Genomic DNA, 16,932 nt, shown 5'->3' on the forward strand with positions numbered 1-16,932 from the left:
AAAAATGCGACTATATTTTATTATTGGGACAATATGACAATTATGATCCATTTAATGATCCATTTACAGCTATCATCATTGAAAACGATAATGCTTTGGTAGACTGGTCATAAAATGACATTTTCAGCAAGGTCTGAGAAATGATTAGCCTGAAGAGTTTTGAGCCTAATTACCTAGACACCGCATGAGGCATAAATTGTAAGATATAATGATAGCTTTTCTTCAGCTTTGGGCATGCCTTCTAGATAACAAAATATTATGGATCTATAGTGTCTGTATGTATAGATGTATGCAATGTAACAAATATATAAAAATATAATTTTAAATGTTTGAGATAGTTATAAATGATAGAAAGTCTGTAAGATTGTGTGGCATAGAAGAATTAAAATATGAAATCATTAGTATAAGTATAAGCTTTTTTAGTATTTGATCTAGATAAATAAAAAACCTAGTACTATGAGCAGTTAAGAGAACCAATCTATAAATAAATAGATAAATAGAATACAAAAATTCACATGAAAATACACTTTTAAATTCATGTTCTTGTAACAATAACACAATTTTTACCTGTTTGATTACTTTCTGGGTCTTCTTCATCTATTTCATTCTCCACATCAGTTGATTCTAATGAAGCAAAGAGAATTGACATTGATTATTAAGGTTACAAACACTGATTGACTATCATGCTGGCAATAATGGTATAGCAGATTTTTCTGTGTCAGAGCATCATTATGTCAGCTTGACAGAACTGTTCATTATGATGGGCTCTGAAAATTAATGGAGAAAAAAGGATTTAAAAACTCCTCTCCACCCAATCTTGGCACAGTTTTAGAGTTATCAGCAGGGGTTTTCCATGCCTAGGAAAGAGAAATCAGTGTGATAAATTAGCATCTCATTCATTGTATTTACAATTTTGGAGCCCAATTCCATAACACTTCATCAGTGAAGGCATAGTTAATCACAAGAACAGTTTCACCGACTGCAGCAAGACCACTCATGTTTGGGCTGCAGACTGAGCTTTTGGCTTTGGCTCCTAAAAGGAGGACACCACAGAAAGATCGGGCACCGTGCCCTGCCTCTCTTTCCTGGTAATAGTCACTCTGGTGGCCTAGGATGAACCCCAGGAGATGGACTGCACAATGAAGAGACTGTACAGTCTTCTTATTTGGCAATGAAATTACCATGTAGTAGAAGCCTGTCATGTTATCCCCAAATGGCTGTTAGCCACAAAGGGTGAGGAACACCCTCTATTATTGTTCTCAGTTGTGCTGCCAACTCAGATGGCGTAAGTTTATACTTCTGATGCCGACGCTTCTCAGTTCTATTTCCTCTCCTATGTGAAAGTCATTGCTTAATCTCCATCGTGAAGGACAGGATTCAGTTTCTTGTGTTTATCTGTGGGTGCTGCTGCCAAATTACATGCAGTATGCAATGCAGATATGATCAGCAGTGACTGGAATAACTCAAGACTGGCCAGAAATAAAACCTCTGAAATAGTGGCTCAAGAATAGCTTGGCTCAGATGTGGAACAGGCCATGATCTAACATTACTCAGTGATATATGTCTGGGAGCTGGTGACTATAGCAAACGAGTCACAGCAACCTCAGAGCTGCAGAACAGCAGAGGACAGGGCAGGGGCCATTGCACCATGCTTGCACATCCAATGCGGGTTTGATACAGTGCTTTAAAAAACCTAGGATAGTTTTCAAGTGGTAAATGATCTAAAAAGGGTGAAGAAATTAAATTGGAATTTTGAGCATTACTTAAGTCAGGTAAGAGCATTAGGAAAAGCAGAATAATTTTAAGAGTACATCAATAAAAATACAGGGAGAGATGTGAGGATGTGAATGCGCTGTGACCCATCAGTAGGGTGCCAGTTCTGAACCAAAAGACAGCATCACTGCAGTACTGAGGTCAGCCTATGAATTAAGCTATGGGCCAAATCAGAGTGTTTTCAGTGCAAAGTTTCCGATATAGGCAATAATTATGTGTCCCTTTCTCATAGAAAAAGCAAACAAACAGAAAAAGAAACAAAGAAAAACAACCAAAACCAAAAACCCCCAACCCCTCCAACCAGCTACCTAAATAAATCATATTTTGGATGAGATATCGATACATTCTTCCTATTTGTACTTACTTCTGCAATCCTCTTGTGCTACGTGATTGTCAATATTAATGTCATCCACAGCAATTCCTCCATTTCCTTTTCCAATTTCTCCCTCTATAACCACCTAGAAAAATAAGATAATTTTCACATTGTTTTCATGTTAACACACAATTGAAGCATTCAGGAAATTTTAATTAGCTGTTAACACACGTCTCCAGTTGTCACGATGCCATATTACATATACTTTGATTGTGGCCTGTCAGTCAGCACTGTAAGTCTTTCTGAACTTACACATGCAAACGTGAATGTATATAATGTCATAACTTCACTGAAGTCTTCTACATCAGCAGCAAAACTGTGGCAAGGATGCAGTTTTGTGACAGATGAGAAGTGATTTCTAATGTATTTATTTGGCCTTCTATAACAAATTGCTTGTATCACTGTCATCTGAGATGCCATGAAATATGCCACTATTATTACTGTCACAGCAGCAGCACCTCATCTGTAGGTATAAACCTGTCTACGTAAATCCTCCAGTGACATTTTCTGCTAAGGCGTATAAAACATGACCAGCAAGGCCTCCATGGCATCATCTCTGTCAGCGTAGCGAACGATGGCCACACTCACCTGGTAATGTTTCACAGACTTGTGCAGAAGAACACGTCCCTCCTTCCAGCAGTTTGCCTGGTGCCCGCTTAGGGTCCACAGCACCTGGTCGTATTCATCTGGCTTTTGGTACCGCAGCTTGATCTTCAGGGTGCCGACGTGCGGGCCGGACATATGGTACCAGAAGGTCATGCAGTGGGCAGAGTTCTGTGAGTAAATCACGGGGCTCAGCAGCCGGGCAACTTTGCCTTTCTGGCTTTCGTCAGCTTGCGAGTAAATGAAGTTGCCATCTCCTGCTGTGACAGAAGGACTGCGTTAGAAATAGTGACCAAATGTCATTTTATTTGTTCACCGAATAAACCCCAGCCCCAGCCACCCCTGCTCGTGTTGCCTCCTGCCAAGTCTCACAGCTGAGGGCGGTGCTCTGGGAGCTCTGGGGAAGCACGCGTGCCCCAAGGAGAGTTTATTTCTGCTGGCCATTGTCTCCTGTGCTGCTCACCAGGACGGCCTGTGCCAAGAATTGCTCAGGAAAGGAGGCAAGAGCATGTTCAGTGTGACAACGTATGCTGCACTAGTCAGTGGGCACCTCTTGAGGAGAGCCTGTCCTCATGCAGCAGGCTTGGCAGAAATCCCCTGGGCCTGCTCCACACTGATTGTGCAAAGAGCTATTTTAATCTCTGTTTAGTCTGCGTTTGAGAAGGCAAGGTCAGAATGGGAAGAGCACTGGAGAAGAAGATAGCTGTGAGCAGCTACGCTCTGAGATCAGGAACTGAAATCTAAACAGTGTTCCTAAATCAAGTTATACTATTGTCACAAATGGTGCCAGAGATATTCCATTTGATTTTGGCAGCAATATATTGGGCTCCGTATTTTTGAGAGCCATTTTCCAGAAGATTAAGATTATGGTTGGTATTTTCTGAAGAGCAGAATGGATCTATACGTGTTGAAATCTGAACACTGGATCCCCTTAACTTTGAAAATCACTTGTTTAATCACACTGGGAGGGAAGCAGGGGCGAATGTAATTTGGTAACAAACAAATGCTAAGTGAGATACTGACTACAGTGAAGTGCTTGTGATTTGCACTAGCCAAGCCGCCATTTCAGTCAGGTGTTGAACAGCCTATTTGCAGAGGATTAGGGTAGAAAAATACAAAGTTCACCTGTTGTGGGTGAGTAAATTGCATACATTATATAGTCACATAACAGGATGGAAACAGCATTTACTGGCATATGTTATTTGCCTATATGTTCTTTCCAGCTTTGCTTCTGTGTAGAGAGCAGCACAACACGTGTGCAAATCTCATCAAAGAATGGTGACAGGGAAATCCAAAGGGAGGAAAAAAGGAAAATAATCACAGCGTTAGGATGTCATCCCAGACGACCTAACTGGCCAAAATTAATCATAACGTACATTTTGAAGTGGTGTATAGAATATTCTGCTGTCATAAAGCAATTGTTGTTGAATATCACTTATGTGGAGTTTCTTCAGCTTTATACAAGTAAAGCTGAGGGCAAGATATACCTGGGGATTGCTCATTGCTCTTCTGCCAATGTGCAAGGTGGCTTTGCTGGTTAATGGCCACACTGAGGGGCATGGTTAGGATGGCAGTGCCATTCAGACTGCTTGTGGTCTGCGTTCACACTCACCCCGCCTAGATGGCAAACCTTGCAGGTGAAGGTGCCCTTGGAGATGAAGGAAAATTCTGGACAATATTGAAAGTGAGTGCAGCAAGGAGCGAAAGGAGCTGCCTGGAAGACTTATTGAAGTTACAGTTGATGGAATGGATAAGCCTTCTGCACTAGCAGGGCCCAGCAGAAACAACAAAATCTCATTTGAAAAATATCATTTCTTCATCTCTTGATTGAAGACAGGTTCAGTCTCTCTATAATCCTTGGTGGCAAAGTGCAGATAGCTCTCATTTCCAGAATATTATTGCAGTGCTGGGTCAGGAACTCTGTCTTCATTGTCTTAATTAGAGCTTTACTTATGCATGCCTTTTAGATTTTGTCAGTCTCTGGCTAACATAGCTTTTAACCTCCTTTCAATGTCAGATCCTACTGAGCCATTTCACTTTACTTTACATCAATTTTTCCACCATTACAGCCTTCACTTCAGCTAACTGCATTTAGTTAATTTGATGCCATTTATTTGTACAATGCCATTTATAGTCAAAGTATTATAAGTTTCTTTTTTTTTTTTCTTTCCCTGAAACTACTGTACTTGTCTTAAGATTCAATTGAAAATGTCTCAGAATTTAAAAAGTCCAATTTTGTCTAATTTCCTTGTCATTCTCATTAGGCAAAGGGGTTGCAGAAGTGGGAAGGGGGGGTTCATCTCTAACACATTTGATTAATCTGCACGTATGCAAGAGAGAACACTGAAGTGAGAGGCTGTGCAGGTCACACACTGCCTTCCCCTTCTCCACTAGCCAGCAGCATATTTATTGCCTAATTATGCAGAGCCATGAGTTAGATACTACAAAACCAACCAATCTATTTCCGGTAATAATTCTGGAAAAACTCTGCGTGAGCAAAGGGATCACTGCAATCGCCAGCTCCTGTTGGAGAGGAGGAGGACATCGAAACAAGTCCATTGGGGAAATTTTACTTGCAACACCTTTCTGTAGCAGACAGTAACTATAAACAGGAATAGTTCATGAGGTTTGTTCAGGACAGTATCATTTAGTAAGTTATATTTGCAGAATATTTGGCTTTTTTTTTTTTTTTCCCCTACCCTGGATGGCAGTTATCCAAAGGCTAGTCAGAAGGAGGGAATATCTTCAATTCCTGACCATAAATGATCTTTATTCCCCAACAGAAGGGACAATTATGGTCAGTTGTGTCTACACATAACCGATCAGTTTGCCCAGACTTATCTTTCCCACAATACATATTTTAGGTATAACTCACGCTCCTGTGGTTTTGGAAGGCATCTTGGTATAAAACAGAACAACTTCTTCCCATGTAAAATGCCTAAATCATGAACTCATGATTACCTGTGTGGTCTTGAATTGGCCCAGTTTTGCTGGTCAGAATTGCCCACTTCAAATCCACCTGGTTGTCATGTTCCCAGTGGCACAAAGTTTTGTGAGATCCCCAGCCAAACCCACAGTTGAAGTTGTATATTGGCAACTCTGCAGGAAAAGAGAGAAAAGAAGGAAGGAAATATGATTATTAATTGCATTATTCAGATTTTGCATTTCAGAACCAAATGTATTTATTTGATATTTAAGGGAGCCATTCCCACTTGAAAGTCTGAGAAGCCATAACAAGAGCAGCCCTTCTAGGAAAAAGATGAAGAATGGCTATGTCTAGTAAATGATATAACTGTTTTTTGTCTCTTTATGAACCATATTTTGTGACATTATGTCGTTAGATTAATTCTTCTGATTTGCCCACATTGTCTGATACACATTGTCTGATAACTCTGTTGTAATATATATGACTCAAAAAAGAAAGCTCTGGCTTATCAGATATATTCACTGGTTGTTAATATACATTTGCACCATAACTGTGCAACAAATCACAATGAGATTTGGATAAAAATAAGAAAAGTCAGGAATACTAGTGAAATGTCCTTGCCCATAAAGGATTTCTGGTGAAACGTATAATACGTGGCTTCAGTGTGAAACAGTATTTCAGCATCTTCCAGACAAGTAGGCCCACAAGATGGCAGCATTGAAATGGACAAATTGAGACAGAAAAGGGACAAATGTGGCTGATTGCCAAGTGAACTGAAAATAAGCTTCAAAACAAGCTCCACGTAAAACAAGGGAAGTCTGGTATTATGGTCAGGATGAGATCATATCTTGTTTTCAGCTTCTCTTCAATTCTGCCCAAAGGTTTAATACCTAGTAGCTTATTTTATTCAATACAACTTGGAATTTGGATGGGAATATTATACAAAGATAGCACATAAATCCCGTGTATTTCTTATTTTCAGAACCAGTTTGAAATCTTTTGGGCTTTTGATTTCTACCCCACTGGTATGAACTTTCACCTCACCTTGAGCAATGGCAACTCCCACTAGAGCAATATTCTTTCTAAAGCAATGTGACCAAATTCTGAAGTCTTTTCTCAGACATGACTCACGCCTTATTAAAGGAAAAAACTTAGGTTTAATTTAACGAGATGCTTTGTGCAAATATAAACTGAGAACAAAGGACTCTGTGCTCCCATCACTATCAGCTCTCGGGGAACAATTGCGTTCTTTTGCTATCTCTCCCATTACGTAAAAATAAAAATTAATAATAAAAAAAAAGAGAGAGAGAGAGGTAATGTAAAACTTAGAATGTCTTTTGTTTATTGTGGGAAAATATGGAGAAATGTGGGAAGTGTGCTGGGACCTGCAGCCGGGCAGACCTTTGAGGTGGATCTCCTTCAGTCTGAAGAGGCAAAGACCTTCTCCACACAGTGAGCAGCCCAGGGAAGACTGGAAAGGCTTTTGAACTCACAAGCCAGATTTTAATAGGAAGTAAACTAGAACTGTTATTTTATGAACCTCAAAGGAAACCTCAAGTGAGTAGGTTAAGACAGGACAGATACAAAAGGGGTTCATCTATCACTCTCTCCTTGCTCGCTGTGTCCTTGTTCAGTGAGACCTTGCTCCCAGACAAAGTTTTAACTCAACTCACCGTATTCCTGCATGGCAGCCACGGTGCCCTCTCCCCTCTGGGCCCCTCAAAATGCCCTTCTGTCAGCAGAGAGGTCTGGGTGCATGGCAGATCCCATCCATCCCTTCTGCTACGGCAGCTCAGCACTGAGCCCTGTCTCTTCTCCTGCCTTTCATCTGCCCCATCCCACCCGCCGCCCCCGCCCTCCCGCCGGCCTCCGGAGGGGTCTACCCGACATTGTCACGGATGCGGCATCCTAACTGGGAACAAATGAATTAAACAGATACTGTCTGTTGCAGGAATTCAATGTGGAGAAAACGTGTTTCCTGGCAGACCCCAGCCCTTTCTAGGAAAGGGGAAGATCATGGTGAATAATCTCTCTTTGGGCTCACAACGTGGAAGAAGCAGAACTCAGCCTGTGCACACATGGGTACAGAAAGGCAATCCATTATGTTTCTTACTTCAGTATATGTTTTGTATTTTTTTTTCCTTTCCTAGACAATGGGACCGTGATCAAAGAGATCTTGTCCGAAAGGGGACATCTGAAAATCAAGGGGAATTTTTTTAAAGAAACAGAGTGACATTGAAATGAATTAAAGGGTTTTAAGTTTGTGAAAAATATCCTTTCATTGTCAAGGAGGCCTAGAGAGAGCTATATTGCATGGCTTTGACATCAGAGCCATGAAACAGAACTTTAAAAAAGGCCCTAGAAAACCTAAAACAAAATTAATTTTATTAATCCCAAAGGATTATATCATGCAAAGCTTGTAATAGCCTGCGTGGTATTCAAACCACAAGAAAGGAGAACAGTGGTAGAGAGATCACATACATTTGAAGATGTAACAGCAAAAATGAGCATATAGCACAAAGAAACTGAAAGGACAGGGATTGTTCAACTCTGAATAAAAATAAATAGCAGAGGACACAGGAGAAATATATAAATGAGTGAAGAATCTAGAGAAGGAAGATTACAATGTTCTGTTTTCCCCATTTCATAGCCCGCAAACTATGAGGCATCCAGTGAAGTTCAATACTGATCAAAGGAAATACCTTCTCATATAGTGTGAACAACACTGCTTCCCTTGAATGCTGCTAAAGCTGAGCACAATTCGAAGAAAACTGGACATTGAAATAGATGAGAAAAATATCCAAAATTTAATTGTTAATTCTAAAATGCATGGAGTCACAAAAGCCTTCTGCTTCATGGTTTGAAGCAAGCTCTGAACACTGGGATTAGAAGGAGAGCTTCAAAGCAGGACTAAATTTCACAGCACCATCTAATAAAGAATTTTTGTACACTTTCATTTGAAACATATAGGCCAGTAAACTGGCAAAGAGCCTAAGTCTGATATGCTTTGGCCATGCCTGTGTTCCTTGGCTTTGGTCTCACAGGCAGCATAGAGTAACATAAAAATGAACTTCTTTTCCATGCAGAAGTTAATGAGAATCCCCTGAAATTGAGCAGGATTAGGCATGTAACCTGCTCTCAGTCAGCTACTTTTTGCTAGGTCCTTACTGTTTTCTCAGAAGTGATCGTGTTAATGCCTTCCTTAGACAATCACAGCAATGGAACTGAAGGTCAAAGGCAAGGCATTTCAGAGTACTCTCATTTTATGGGCTCCTTAAACATGCCATCTCTTATTGTCTGTTCTTAAGTCTCTTCCAATACTTCTCCCAGGGACCCATAAAAAGAAAAAATAGACCTGCTAGCCAATTAATAACAGACACTTGTAGCATCAGGATAGGTTCATTAGTCGTATGGACAGGAGGACTGTCCCAGCAAAAGACATAATAGTTCAATTCTTCTATTAAAGGTCCCAGGGGGCTGATACAGTAGCTCACAGTAATCTACAGGCAATCTGTCCTCTTCTTTGTCCTTGAACTATAGCTTGGCAGCTCTTGGGAAAGGAAGGAAAGTAGAGAGGAAGGAAGGATGAGTAGCATTTGGTGAGCTCCCTTTGCAGCGCTGGCCCATTCCCCTGCTAAGATAATTCCCTTGCCAAGAGGTGATTGATCTTGGGGTTTGTGCCTATTGAGAGGATGAAGAAAACCAGCTATTATGTAACTAAATAGCACCACTTCAGATGAGAATCTGAGAGGGAGGTGTGACGAAATCCCATATGTCTTTTTGAAAATGTAGGGTACGTGATACTGAATTAAAACAGATTTATCCTCAAAGAATAACCAACAGCTGTACTTCTTGACCACATCTTGCTCACAGCTGGAACCATTACTGCACACGAACAAGAAAGTCATTTGAAAATCTAGTTGAGTGAGTTTCTTGCAAGTCCATTAATCTTTTGCGGCCCACAGACTTTGACATATTTTTATAACTCTTCTGACAAGAGGCAAGAAAGAGCATGATGGCATTAAAAATGCTATGAAAATTCTCTATAGGATGCTCTTGCCAAAGGGTACATCAACATTAAAATGAGAAATTACAAACATAATTTGGACCACTTCAAAGTAGTATATTGGGTCTGATTCTTATTTGCATTTCACCTTTTTATACTGCTTATACTGGTGGCATAGAATTACCTTAAATGATAGTAAATTTTAATTTAAGTGCTTTAATATCCCTTTACATCCCTTTATTGATGCAAAGTTGTCCTGCCATAAATGAGGATCAGACCTATTCTACCTTTAAATTATTTCTTTGTGTAGATTTTAACCTCAGGATTTCTTATTTATATTTTCCTGAAATACCTCTTACATGGATGAATAACAAGATAAGTTACTTCTTGAACACTGCTTTACAAAGGACTGAGCTTACATTCAGAGAGTACATAATGTAAATGAACTGCTTGCTCTGGATGTAAATATCTAAGAGTCAAGAGTTTCAGATAGTTCTGTGGAATTAAAAGAGATGTATTCAAAAAGGCTAGATGTTGGTGAGTCGTAGGACTGAGGCCTGAAAGGTATTTATCTTGACGGACAGGTTTGCTAAAGGCACCTTTTTAAGTCTGAGGAGCAAAGTAGATCTTCTCTTAAAAAAAAATCAAAGCTTTAAACATTTTTAGCAGTTTGAAATCATGATTCTTTTTTATTTTCTTACAATTCAGTCCCCTTGAAATGAACTGCAAAAGTCTCTTTGATGGAAAGCTTGTTTATACACAAGGCTTTCCAGCTATTTGCACTTAACTGTTTCCACAGTGTATGAAAGCTGGCGGGAATAGGATAATCTCAGGCTTTGACACACACAAGTGTGTTAGTCTGGGATAACAAGATTAGGGGTGTTTGCAGGCATGAGTGCAGGCAGGTGGACAGCAACGTAGCTGTTAGCACGTATTATTGCAGAAGTACCTGTGCCACGGCAGGAGCTGGTACGGAGAGGGCTGGGCAATATGTCCTGAATCACTGTGACATGAGCTGTTGTGGCTGGCAATGGCATGTGTAGCTCATGCAGGGTTACCCGCAGGAGCCTGCATCCTGCAGCTCTTCCTCAATAGCTCTTTGGCTTGGAGGTCACCATTTGCCTCGAGGTGTATTAGTATCTTAAGGTAAACCTTAGGGGGAGTTATGGCTGAAGCTGAAGGCTCAGTCCTTGGTGTGTTAAATGGATACCTCATTCAGCTTGAGAATAGCTGAAAGAGCTGGAGTGTGCTGATCCCCTGATCCTCGGCCAGCTGAGGCCAGGGGGAGCCCAAGCAGCTCTGTAGCTTCAAGGCCAGTTTAAACTATGATATTTGTGGCTGCTGTAGCAGGCTTTTGCTCCCTGCAGCATGGCCTCTAGCTCGGACACACTTTCTTGTGCCAAAGAGGTCCAGCCGTGCCCCCTCCATAGAGGGAGATGCACCACCGCCATGCCAAGGAGGCTTTCCCCATGTTGACGGGAATTTCTGGCTGCCCCTTTTGGGGAGTTTTCTGGCTGGTTTTCAGTGAGGGATTACAAAGCAGCTGGAAACCTTTATGTCTTAAACTGCAGATTTGGGAAACCTTATTTATTGGCGTCTGACTGAACTCTATCTCTGATCTTTGTAATGTGCTGCCATGTGGGAGCCTGGAGTTTGGGATGTGAACTTGTCCCTTATTCCCCGGAAGGAAACAGCTTCTACCAACACAATGCAGGGAAGTAGCATTGGCATGCTCTGAAGGGAACCTCATAAACTTCTTCAGTAGAGAAAAAACTTGGCTCATCATGCAGTAAACGAAGGTGGTGCAGGAGGGAAGTAAGGAGAGAAAATGAGGATATCTTCATCTCTGGCAGAAACAGTCAATCTATTATTGGAGAGTCCCACCCAAGCCAAAGGGATTAAACACAACCTGTAACTGCATCTGGTACTGTGGAGGAGCGAGGAAAACTGCATACCACAGAGGCACTTTATGAATTTTCAATTAGCATTTGTTTAAATGCAAGAAAACAGTCAAAAGAACTGTAAAATAAATCCTTCATTTCAGCCAAATAAAAAGCTACAAGATTGTTTCAGACAGAAAAATCCAAATGTTCTACTCAAAAACCACTGCGATACCTCCCTCCCCTTCCCCAACCCTAAATTTTGGGGTTGGGGGAGAATTGCTGGCTGAGGGAGAATAGCACGGAGAAGTGTCCTGCGAAGGCACTGGTACCCCTCAATCTGCCCCGCTCATACAGCAGGGCAGAGCTAGAAATAGTATACGCTGACCAAGCAAACTGTACAGCCCTGGAGACAAATTTTAGGGACAGTAAATGCATTTGCTTCTGCAATGTCAGAACGCAGAAGCCGAGAGGGGGAACAATGTCAGAGAGAAGCCAGCTCTATCTCTTTATCAGCTCGACACCACTGGTGTCCTGTAGGAAATTTTTGCATTATTAGTACCTTTCTTCTACTTGAAGCAAAAGAGGTTTGTGTCACATAGTTGAGGAAACAATGATAAACACTTACCCACCCTGTTAATAAATCACTTGCAAGACTGTGTCTGACTGTACCTTAATGGAGGAAATGGGAGTAGCTGAAAACTGACCTCCTTACCGCTCTCCAATCAGTAATGCACAGAGCTTTAAACTGGTGTTCCTAGTCTCTACGGCTCAGATTTTCTGCCCTAATCTGTCCTCTCTTCCACTCCCAGTAAATTGTACAGGATATTAAAAAATGCTATGAAAGCTGCGGAAGGAGCAAAGTAAGGATTTTAAAAGCTGCTAGTCATTGTATTGATTAAGTAAAAAGGACCTGCTGCCAGTGACAACTTCTTTCTCCCCTTTCAAGTTCATGGTAGCAGTTTATGTAACCCCATTTTGAGAAAAATTGCTAGAAAACAATATTGTAAAACTGCCAGCTCCCTGGTGGAGAAAACTGGCAAACTTTACTTGTCTTAGTTTTGTAAAACCATGGATATAAATAGTGAATGGCTTGTGTGGCTCTGTTTTTGTTTTCCTGGAGTTTGCAAACACACTTTGTGTTACTGACATGCCACATTTAGAGACAGTGCACTGTGTGATTAAGTTAGTTCAATTTTGTCAGCATTTGGCATTTGCTGATGCAGAAGGAAATCTTGTTCTCTGCTGTGTCTACATGTGGATGAAAGGAATAAAATATTTACTGTACAGAGCTGAGAGACCAGATGCTTCTTTACTTCAGAGACTTTTAGGGAATGGGGAGTCAGGAAGTACTGCAATTCATTATTTTGTCTCTGGTATGAAATTTGGGTATGGAATTTATTACGTTTTTAATAAGTTTTTTTTTTCTTTTTACCTGGTTGTAGTGTATTGTCTATTACTGTTGGCTTTTCTGTATTCAGTACTGTAGTACCACCTGGAAAAGAAATTATGCATGTCATGATACATGGGACACAACAAAGGACACAGCAATCATCAGGAATATCCTATATCTAAATCTGAAATATTACCACCTTTACTAGACATGTAGGTAACTGAGTATGTTAAGCATGAAAATATGACATTAAAGGTCTGGTTTCCTTTATAAAAAATAAAATAAAATAAAAAATTAGTATTTGTCATTAAATAAAGCTTTTTGTCTTTGGAGTCCTTGCAAATACCAACTAATAAATCCTCACCATGTCCTTACGGTTGTCCTCACTTTATAGAGAGTGATTTGCTCAAAATCACATGGGATATCAGTGACTGATCTCCCTAGCCCCTCCTAACACTCACCCATCTGTGCATTCAGCTATGACATGCTTGCCACATCAGAGACCTGAGCTCCTCCAGTCCCTGCCATGCTGGGTCCTCCCTGTGCCTTGCTTCTCGGCTGCGCTGTGGCCCCAGCTCACAGGAGAGGTGTGTGGGAATTGCCCAACTTTTGGCTACCATCTAAGGCAGGTTTCACTTCTGTCTCAAAAAGCAGGAGGAATTAAGAACTTTCCCTTTGTCTTCTTCTTCAAGCAGTTGAAAAAGAGGTGAGCGGGGTCACGGCCCTCTCCCTAAGCCCACTAATTTTAAAAATACTTGACTTTTTTAAGGTAAGCCTTATATTGATAAGGGAAACAAAAAGTAAATTAGCGCAATTATAAATGCGCAGTGGGGTGCTGATTACCAGTCAATAGTTTTTCTCTTCTCCAGCAAGCAAGTACTTAAAGCATTATAGAAAGGATGACTATGATGACTTCCAATGAGAATGAATGCCTGAGCTATATCAGCTTTATGTTTGTGAGAATGATCTGATGGGAAATGCTATACGCCACGCAAATAGAGCAGCTCTGTATGGGGTCCAAATAGAGCAGGAAGGAATCTGGCCTACAGCACAATTACAGTTAATTGCAAGGAAGGCTTCATTGTGATACTCACATATGTGCGAGTACCATCAGGGAAGTGACTCTAGCAGCCGTACCCAGGAGAACGCAGGCACCATGCTCGCACTGGGAGTGGATGGAAGAGGGGAAGGCACTGATAAAACCCCTCTGCCTTTCTCTGCTAGCCTTAATGGACCGTGAGATTTACATACTTTCCTTCTATGCATTTTGGAGGAAGAAAAGAATATTTGCAATGAAATTATTGGTAAAATCACTTCTGTGCATTTTTGTGTTATATATAGCATCGTAAGTAAAACACAGAATTTCTGCAGTGTCCACAATTGAGCATGCACTGGCCAGGGTTTCTAGGTGGTGTAGTAAATTATACTCAAGTGTCTGCACTTTGGTAGAAGGGCAATGTAGTAATTTTCAATTTTAGTAGTGAAAAAGGTTCAGTTCCCCAGAAAGCTGGTGTTCAGGAAGGCTGATAGCTGTTCCCTTGTCTTAGAGGTTATAAATGGCTCCCTAAGCACAGCCTGCAAAAATTGCCAGAGGGAGTTTCTTCTGCTCAATAACCTTTCCCGAAGGGATATGTGGGATGCAGTCCTGAGCTGCCTGAAGCACACAGACTATGAGCAAATGAAGAGGAAGGTGCCTGCATAGATCTGTCTCCTTCCCCTCGCACAGCCTGTATGTGAAATATGTCTCTGCCTATTGGGTCTTGCAAGACAACCCTCAGCGTAGGGCTTTGCAGGAAGCCCCAGGGTTTTCTGACCCATCTCTTTGCTTTCAGAAAAATAAAAAAAATACGTTTAGTAATATTGAAAGCTTCCTGAGCTACCTTAACACAATACAGACTATTTTGTCAGACTCCCTGCATGGCTCTTATTCATAAAGAATAAGATTAATCTGGAACACTGATTTGAAAAGCAGTGACAGTGACTGTGCAGTGTCTTTTCTGCTCAAGAATTGTTTTTCAATATTTGATTTGCAACATGCATTTACATGAGACATTGGCAAAGCTCAGAAAGCTGAAACTGCACTTTCATTTGTATCTGCTGTCGGATGTTCTACTTGGCTGCTTCCAAAAAGCTGATCTCTCTCTTACCTAAGATTTCCCAAAGTCCTCTTGGCCAGCTATTGCCAGGTTTTAATGCTATTTTATGTCATGGATATAAGAAGTAATAAACATTTATTAGATAAGTACACCAGGGAGAAGTGATGAAATAACCCGTGTTGCTCTGTCCAAAAATAAGCTTAGCTGCTGTAGCAGTATGGATCTGCTACAGAAAGATCTCCTCAAATGGGCCCAGAGCTATGTGGAGCAAGTGACCTCCAAGAAGAGAGAAAAAATGTAGTGGTGCAGTGTCAGCTGTATCAGAAGGACACTGGTTTGGTGCAGAAGTGAGAAAACAGGAAATTTAAGAAGCTTTCTCCCTTCCAAATGCAGACTACGCTATGTCCCTCCCTGCTATTTTTCTGCTAGTGATGGCAGTTTGGAGAACGTCAGCCCCTCTGTGGCTGTAATGCAGTGCTGGTGGGGAAGCTCATGGAAATCTTTCCGGTGGTATATGTGTGAGTATGCTTTGATGACACGAATCTGCTTTGTTTCTGTCTGAGAAAGATTTGGGGTTGATATTTGAGTCCTACGCTAAATTTTAGGTGTGGAAGAGTATCTTCAGCTTAAACAATATTTCATTTTGAGTTCTTCAGTCTCAGACAATAAATCTCAAAAGGTTTGTCCATCTTTTTTCTTAATAAGAGGAAGTTTGATTAGGACATTTGATTAGACACAATTCCTGCTCAAAAATATGCCCTCTGTTCCAACTAGTCACTATTATTTGCTTCAAAAATTACATAGCTGAGAAAACAATCAAAAGTATTGTCATATGTAAAAGGCAGATGTCTATGTTTTGACAGCACTGACAATACAAACTGCATACCAATGTCCATTTATGCTGAGTGATTAAATCAGTGCAAACATTTAGCTGGTTACTGGCGATGGGTATGAGCTACAATGAAGCTGCAATGGAATGAGGATGGTTTCTGCACCTGTCAGTTGGTAGTCATCACCTGTGCCACTGTGACAGTTCGCCTGGTCATCATCACACTCATCTACAGGCTTGCCTTCGGAAACGGTAGGAACAGCTGTAGGAGCTGAAACAAAATTCAGTTGCCCAGTTAAAAAGTGTGCTGGAGAATCAACGTGCAATTGGCACTAACATTTTGATGAGTACCATATGCTGTCATCATGTGTTGTTTTTGAGGAAAGGAGCAACTCTACTTTGCAGGTTAGTTAGTATTTCTTTGCAACGGAAAGCACCTGTTCTGCCTCCTGCCCTAGGGCACTCTGCTGTGTCTGAGCTCAAGGGCTGTGCAGCAAAGCCCTGGACTGGCTGATGAACGCTTATTCCTAAAAAACAGGAGTGGAGGTCTGGCAAGGCAGAATGGGAGTCTCAAGGAAGGACAGAAAACCCATCAGTTTATTGCATGGCCAAAGCACCTGTGAGCAGGCCTGTAAAAGGCAGCAGGAGGGCTGCGTGCTCAAGGTGGTGATTCTGCAGCACCTACCACATTGCCAAAGAAATCTCTCTGCAGAGCACGTATAAGAGAGGAAATGTCTGAGCAGAGTCCTGGTAACAGTGGCAGGAAGGCAGTGTGATGTAGAATCACTTTGTGCTCAATGAGAAGATCTGGAAGAAGTTGCTTTTGTTTTTGTTGAAGTTATAAATAAGTAAGACATCAATGATGTCAGTCATCCCTCCTGGCCACCTGCTTGCTTCTCACTGGTGATGACTTTCCGGTAGCTGCTGCATAACCAGTAAAATCTGACCTTCGTTATTACAATTAAGATCTTGAGATTTGTGAAAGACGCCAGAAAATATATCTAAATCCCAGTGTCTGCAAAACATATCACATCTGGAAAATCAGGATATGGA

The 16,932-nt window shown here is 41.1% G+C and overlaps 1 protein-coding gene across 4 annotated transcripts in view; it reads right to left on the minus strand.

The window, feature by feature from the left end:
- The window catches only part of NRP1 (neuropilin 1), a 111,266-nt gene that overhangs the window by 4,436 nt on the left and 89,898 nt on the right, over nt 1-16,932 (minus strand). Inside the window, exons 12-17 of one of the 4 annotated variants that reach the window (XM_083824633.1) lie at nt 16,067-16,150; nt 12,997-13,056; nt 5,711-5,848; nt 2,735-3,006; nt 2,138-2,231; nt 568-624 (exon numbers count right to left, since the gene is read on the minus strand). In XM_083824633.1, the coding sequence (XP_083680759.1) occupies nt 568-624; nt 2,138-2,231; nt 2,735-3,006; nt 5,711-5,848; nt 12,997-13,056; nt 16,067-16,150 (705 nt within the window). Of the gene's footprint in view, nt 1-567; nt 625-2,137; nt 2,232-2,734; nt 3,010-5,710; nt 5,849-12,996; nt 13,057-16,045; nt 16,151-16,932 lie in introns of all 4 variants that reach the window. The other 3 variants (XM_083824632.1, XM_083824631.1, XM_083824630.1) reach the window with 3 other exon arrangements.

Source organism: Anser anser (genome assembly GCF_964211835.1).
Source record: "Anser anser genome assembly, chromosome: 2".
Taxonomy (NCBI): domain Eukaryota; kingdom Metazoa; phylum Chordata; class Aves; order Anseriformes; family Anatidae; genus Anser; species Anser anser.